At 33.9% G+C, this 7,860-nt stretch overlaps 1 protein-coding gene across 1 annotated transcript; it reads right to left on the bottom strand.

Annotated features, from left to right (window-relative positions):
• Positions 1 to 439: 439 nt before the first annotated feature.
• Positions 440 to 6,094, bottom strand: LOC110460897 (U3 small nucleolar RNA-associated protein 6 homolog; the record flags this gene model as incomplete). The annotated part of the gene is made up of 9 exons (XM_021514105.1): positions 5,879 to 6,094; positions 4,119 to 4,203; positions 3,695 to 3,736; positions 3,339 to 3,410; positions 2,144 to 2,164; positions 1,635 to 1,682; positions 1,101 to 1,164; positions 762 to 880; positions 440 to 472 (listed from the first exon to the last, which is right to left on the bottom strand). Coding segments are annotated over exons 1-9 (576 nt in total), but the record flags the coding sequence as incomplete, so codon positions are not given.
• Positions 6,095 to 7,860: the final 1,766 nt, after the last annotated feature.

Genomic DNA, 7,860 nt, shown 5'->3' with positions numbered 1-7,860 from the left:
AGGACTTCCTGATGTAGTAATCAGAGCAGTAAATACAATGTCAGAGCAGTAAATACACTGTCAGAACAAAACGACTTTGTGATGTAGTAATAAAAAGGAACTATCTTCAACAATATATCCTGATTGAGCAATCAGAAAAATAAGTACAGATCAATAACAAATTTTGAACTAAAAATCAGAAAAGTAACAGTCATCACAATATATTCTGAAAAGTAACAGTCATCACAACATATTCTGAAGACGACCCTGTTTTATACTACTTGAAGAGTTCTTGAAATATTTGTATAATCAAGCCTCTCTCTAAAATGGATGTTATATAGGTATACATGTCAAATTCTAGTGAATACAGTTCATCAGAAAATTATTGGTTAAAAAAAATAAAAAAAATACTGGTTACTATAAATAAGTTTGTCAGTGTATTAGATATCAGATTGTTTACCTTTTCTGCAAATAACAGTTCCATCCGGTAATACTGAAAAACAACATAAAAGTAGTCCTAATGAATATAATACAACATGACAATGTGTTGTTTTACTTAATATCTTTAAAGATTTAAAGATGAACTTGTTACACAATGAAAGCTCCATGACTTAATGTTTGAAGAAGAACTAATTTTGTTTTAAACAAATATTGAACAGGTCCCAGTTGCACATACTATATAATAGTGATAAATCTGTTCTTGACCTAAATTCCTCTTAGAATTATCAAAACAATATGAAATTTATTTATGAAACAGGATAAATTCTGCATGACAGAGGTACCTCTAGCCAGAGCTGTTTGGAGGAAGGGTTGAACCTAAGACCCTTCTGGAGCATATGGCGGGCATTCTCATGATTCATGTTCTCTTCGAACTCCCATTTAGCTGCGCTGATCCACAGATCTACAAGACAAAGCAATCAGTAAACATCTAACCACATCACTGACATGTTTAGTCTAACACCCTCAGTTGACATGTTACGTTAAACACCCCACAACTGATATGTCTTGTCTAACATCCCCGCCACTGACATACGTTGTCTAACACCCAATTACTAAAACATTAATTCTAACACCCCAATACTGAAATGTTCTGTCTTCTGCTGATAATCTGTATACACTACCTGACTTCCTGTTGTGGACCTGCAACATTCGGGTAAACAGCTTACTGACTGTGGTTTTCTCTTTCTGCAAAATACAACAGAAACTTTACAAGGTAAATTTCAATTTTGTTTCTCTAAGGTCAATTATGTTCCACGAGGGTGAAGCTATAGAGGCACAAAGCAGACTTATGTTATTGTGAAATATTTTACCACCGGTACTGATGTATGTAGCAAACTTACTCTATGAACAATGCAGCAAAAATCCAAATGTAGGGAAAACACGTCCATGACAGATGAGTTTTGTCCTGGTGGTCGTGAGCTTGCGTTCTAGAGTATTTGACAATAGTTGGACCTCAGTTCCCCAGAAGGTACGAGCCACACATTATTAGATCTGACCTTTATTCTGCGTGTAGTAATGATGTTCAAGTGTTTCATTTAAACTATGTGCCATAGTCTTATAACTTAGTGCACTTGTCATTTTCGTAAGTAACCATTTAAATTACCATAGCTATCACATGACCATTATATGGCGTGTTAATATTAAGGTTGCCTTACCCTTGTTTTGGAAAAGTGAATATGAGACAGCCACAGTTTCACATCCTCCTGAATAAAAAATTAGAAAATCAGTACACAGCCTGTATATTCTTACCAGAAAATACTTTAGTAAACAACATCATGATGATGACAATACAGTCTTATTCTATAAGCTAATATTTCTATAAATGTACAAAACTGATATTTCTATTATCTAAAACAAAATATTCATGATTTACATCAAAATACTAAGATGTATTTTCAAAATTCTGCCTTTTCCTGACCTTTCCTGACCTTTCCTGACCTTTCCTTCACAATTTGTCTTTGGATATGTCCAATTGCACGTTTAATTTACGCAAAACTTGGTAATGAAGCTTGTTTAATTTATTATAGCAATTTACAAATATAGAGACAGAAACCTGTGACTTTATATACATTCCTAGGAAATCATTACTTAACTTATATATATAAAATGAGGAACAAAACTATTGTTTGTAGTTATCAACATGCGATCTTTTAAAGCTACTTACCTGAAACCTGTAGGTAGCCAACTGTAAAATATGTAGAAAAAGCTGAATATAATAATCAAACATGTATGATAGAAACTTATACAAGGTAACGACCACAAAGAATGGATCCGACTTAGAATTATGATGTATAATCCTATATAATCAGAATTCTTTTGCATAATTTTCTGTTTATGCTTTATTTTTGGGGGTGTCACAATACGCCAGGAGTGTATCACAATATATTGCAATACAGAATGAATATATTGCGATATGTATCCCAATATATTGTCATAGGAAAGATGTGCTTGATTTTACAATAAGTTGTTGCCATAATGTTATCAAACTTAATCATATATAATATGGATCACATAGATTTAAGATTTTCGTCAACCAACAATCGATTACAAAATTTTAACTAATTTCCACCGCTATTAAAAGCCTGTTTTATGCTTATTGGCATATCTGTTGGTATTTGTAGTAATTTGCAAAGTTAAAACACCAAGCAGAATGAGATACATAAAAATAAGCTTTTAAAAAAATATTGCGATACAGCAATATTTCATCTCTGTATTGTGGTACGATACGATATGCATGTGTATTGTGATACACCTGTTTTCCGACATATTGGGACAGCCCTATTTATTTCTGTTTATAATAGTGGTATCAGGAAGTGATACCACTTTTCATTCTTCAGGGTTAATTAAAGCAAAAGACATAATTATTTCTTCCCCTTATTATAAGTAACAGATCCTGTTCATACAAATTTCGTTTCATCAACCTAAAGCCTTACCAATCTATGGTGATAGTATCTATAATCATAAACCTAAAATACTTCAGCAGACTTTAAATGCTATGTGCATACTGCTAGAGGTAGACTATATCATTCTAACGTTCTAGATTTTATATGTCGTCAGTGTACTCCACAAATCTCAGCAGCAGATTGTTATAGGTATGTGTATATATTTGCCTGAAAAAGTTTCCAATAAGCAATGACTATTATCATGCTTTGAAAAAGTCCACAACACAGATTTTTTTTTATGCAAAAATTTAAAAAAAACAACAAACAATTCTGTCTCTAAACGGATTTGTTTCATTACAATATGCATTGAACCTAGCTTGACAACCATTGATATATCAACATGAGTGCTACATGAGTGCTACATATGGCTACATATAGCCGGGATGGGTTGATCGTGATTTTGTGTATGACTCTTACCCTAAACAGTTTGTGTATTCTTTGGGATATGGCATTGTCAATCTCCAACTTCTTAAAGGAGTACCCAATTTTCTGAAATAAATTAAACAAATAAAGTTTCTAGGTGAATGACGGAATAGAAAAACAATTTCTAAAAGAATAAACTACAACTTAATACGTTTCTTAGAAAAAAAATCTCTTTAAAGTTGTACATGTATTTAGTTCTAACAAATCTGACTATATAAATGGATGTTATTACAATTTTACAACTGTACAGAATATCATCATGTATACGAGACACAATGTTAATATCATTGTAGATAAGGTCCTAAGGATAAAAAGTATATATATCACACAGCATAGTAAATACAACAAACCTGTCGTCGTTTCTTCAGTAGTGCCAGAACATTTGTTTCATACTGAAAAGAAAAGAAGAACATGTACACCAATACAACTGTCATGGTTTCTGTGTAGCAAAAGCTAAGGTGTTTCTCCTATGAACAGGGAACCTTTTAAACCTTGTACATTAGTGAAGAGAATCGGTTAATAAATGGTAACCAATGCAATGGACAATCATAAAACTGATTCCCAACACGAGGAACACTAACACATTAGTCTTTCTGTGATTTTCTGCATGAACAAGTTCACTTCTTTGGCAAAATGTGAAACCAGAATCTGATAATAGCTATATGTCACCCTGGTAAAATGTGATTATTCATAAAATATTAATTAGGTTAAACGATAGATGAATTCTGGCAATGCCTGTCCAATCTAAGTTCATTGCACATATCTTTTAATTACCTGGATGTATTGCAAGAGGTCATGTTTTTTCTTAGTTTTTCTTTGCAGTTTGTATTCAAAGCCTTTTCTTTTCTTGAGTATTTGTCTGAAAAGTAAAGAATGCATATGTGTTTCCTGAAACCAAATCAACCATATAAAATTATGTTAACCAAAAGCAATTTGCTTACATTGTCTGATGTTGTAGAACTTATGATTGGTTGTTTGTGAGAACACTGATCATTAGGATACAGTACTAGTCTATATACATAATATCAGACTTGACAATTGATTTGGTGACCCATTATCGTGGTGTATTGAAATATTACAGCAATTCTCTGGGCACAACATATCATATTAACTCATTCACCCCTGAAATTTCATAATGAACTTTTCCAACCTTTGAATTATAGGAGTTCAAATGTGTCTTAATGGGTCAATGAACTGTTAAAAACAGTAACAGGTTACTTAAGTTACAACTCCTTCAGCTCTACTTTCCAAGAATATATCAGGTTTGCCTTATTTGTTAGATTGTTATAGTTGAATGCAATTCACCTGCACTTCAGTTTTTCTCTACAAAAATAGGTCCATTTCACTTTTATTATTGCTGATTATAAATAATTTTTTGTTGTATAATTCTTCATGTGTTTAGATTCAGAATGCTTCTAAGATCCAAATTTAGGAGGATTCCAATTTAGACAAAATTTCGAAAAAACTAAAACTATTCAATCACAAAAACTGAATTTCATTGCAGCATATTTCTGTATTTTAACATACAAGAAAGGAACCTCAAAAACGTGAGACTATCTCAGAAAGTTGATGGAATATTCCCAACCTTTTTCAGTTAAACTTGTGCAAATATGGTCAGTGATAATGTACAATCAACTTTTTAAAATACACATTGGGCTTCCTAATGACCATTTAATTTTCAAATGAGGGATTTAATATGCTCAAACTGTTAAACAGGTTGGGCACAACGGCGCATATGGGTATCCGGCATTTTGGTAACAGTTACCCATTTGAGTAACAATTTTATTACTGAAATGGGGAATAAAGTGAAATAAAAACACACAAAGTTCTTTTAAACACTTGGAGCAAAAAAGGGCGTCATTTTGAAAACTAAATCAAATAAATAGCACAATGAAGTACATTTGTGCACAAAAAAATATCAATTCTGATGTCTAACTTTTTGTGAAAAGAACAAACCATATCACTGACTTTGTTCTCCATTGACTTCAGTGTGTAGTCAATGGGACTAACCAGTGCAAATGTGACAGGTGAGCATGATTTTTTTATGTGTTCTATTTATAGCTACTCTACAACACACTATAAGCAATGGAGGTGAGCATGATTTGTCATTTTCACAAAAATTTAGACATCTGAATTTACATATTTTTGTACACAAATGTACCTCATTGTATTTTTTATTTGATTATGTTGAAAGAATGACGTCCTTTTTTGTTCATAATATGTAAAAGAACTTTGTGTGGGTTTTTTCACTTTATTACCCATTTTAGTAATAAAATTATTACTGAAATGGGTAACTGTTACCCGAATGCAGGATTATTACCAATATGCGCCGTTGTGCCCACCCTGTTGAAGTGTCAATCATGGAAATCGGTTGTTCATATGTCGCTCATGATTACAAGTCCTGTCTCGGTACACAGTTAATATGATACGGATAACTATATCGGGATTTAGAGATATAGCTCTCTGCAAGAGACGTACACGGTACAGTAACGGTCTCTGGTTTCTGTGTATGTTGGACAGCGTTATAACTTTACCTAGACTCTGCCGCTGTAAACAGACCAACTCGTTCCATCTGCTCCAACTCGGGAATCATCCCTTCGATGTTCTGTTGAACAAACTCAGCCATTTCTGGAGGTTATGAGCCTCTAAGAAGAGATTGGAACTCAAATAAAATTGTAAATACTTTCTGTTAACTCCTTTTCAAACTATAAACAATAACACGTGTTTTAAACTTTCGCTATTTAACATAACCGGAAGTTGAACTAATGTTGACTTAGTTTTGAAGAGCAAGAGTAAGTTAGACAACTCTCATACAACACCGACGATAGCTGGTGAAATCATGCTATCTTTACATAAAACAGTGGCGGATCCAGAGGGGGTTTTTGGGCTTCAGGAACCCCCCAAAGCCTGAGAAGTTTCTTTAAAAATCATTCATTTTCACCATTTTCCTCAACTTTGCCCCACCTGGAAACCTCCCCAGGAAATTTGGACCCCCCCCCCCCCCCCCAGATGGTATTTGGCTATTTCGGCCCAAGGTAATATCGGCCAGACCTATTTTACCCAAGTGAAATCGGCCCAAGCTAAATTCGGCCCTACTATGTATCTAACTTCCTCATTAATCATATAAAAAATAATCATTCGAATAATTAAATCTAATTAAATAATGTCAGTGTTTCAGACTACACACAAAATGATAACTATCTTACGCGACGTATATAACAGATTACATTAGTACAAGTTATCTCCCCTTATGGAACTCGCGACTGAGACAAGGAAATGCAGAAAGGAATTTATTAATTTAAATATATGTTCAGAGGTTGATATATAAATGAAACCCAAAGAAAGGGATTATATTATAGCTTTTATGTATATTCCATGTAGACATAGGGACACTTGGGTAAATCGAGGCCGTTTTTACCTTGGGCTGATATAACCATAAATCCCCCAGATAGGTCTCTGGATCCGCCACTGCATAAAATATACATTTATAAGTATGATATTAAATTATATCAGTTCGAGATGAAACGGTGGCGCACATACGTTTTTATTTGTCTCAAGATACAACGCGTTAGATAACAAATGATTGTCTTGTAGAAGTAGTAGTGTTGCTATTAAAACTGATTTTTGACTGTTTTAAACATTTGCAGGTCCGCCAGGATTTATACCCGAAATTGTTATATTTAAAAACCGGTAAAACCGGTTGTTCCGCATACACAGGCCCTAAGTTATGCATTCCTCTGAAACATATCATTTAAATTTATCAAAGAGCAATCGCAACAAGTTATATATAAATACCTTATATATATAGCTGTCTCAACTGTTGGCCCATCGTCATCGGTAATGAAGCCAGAGCTTGCGATATGATATTATAATTGTTAAGTCCATTTTAAGAGTAATAAAAATACATTTTCTAAATCATTAACTCATCTGGATACTTGTCAAATACTACCTATTATACGAAGTGACTATATTCTTTGAGAAATAACATATTTCAAGGTTTCATTGGCCTAAGCGTTTGGCCTGCAAATGGTGGGCCAGTTTACAAAGAATTCTTTTCAACAATTTTATTGAAAATACACTTTTTACATATAGGATTTATTGGAAGCCTTGTAATATATTTAAAAACGTGTTATGAACCTAAGACACATATGGGACTTAATTTGGTAATAGATACAGTATGTCAACAAATAATTTCACGGTAGCTGTTTCATTCATCCTATTAGGACTTATCGGTGATGGTAGGGGCCGAAAAGTCTGAAATCCGAATTCGGCTAAACGAGTGTTGAAACAGTAGGGAACATGTGTGTAACCCGTTAATTATGAATTACCAAATATAGAGGACTGGTTAAGCTCGGTCGGAACCAGGGGATATAGCTAGCCCTTGTTCGGAGTGGATTCATTTGGGATTGAGTCCGGGGTAAGTTGGGAGTGAGTCCGGGGTAAGTTTGGAGTGAATCCGGGGTAAGCTGGGAGTGAGGCCGGGGTAAGTTGGGAGTGAGGCCGGGGTAAGTTGGGA

This window comes from Mizuhopecten yessoensis, unplaced genomic scaffold (assembly GCF_002113885.1).
Source record: "Mizuhopecten yessoensis strain PY_sf001 unplaced genomic scaffold, ASM211388v2 scaffold10515, whole genome shotgun sequence".
Classification (NCBI taxonomy): Eukaryota; Metazoa; Mollusca; class Bivalvia; order Pectinida; family Pectinidae; genus Mizuhopecten; species Mizuhopecten yessoensis.
This window is presented reverse-complemented; position numbering and strand designations above follow the sequence as displayed.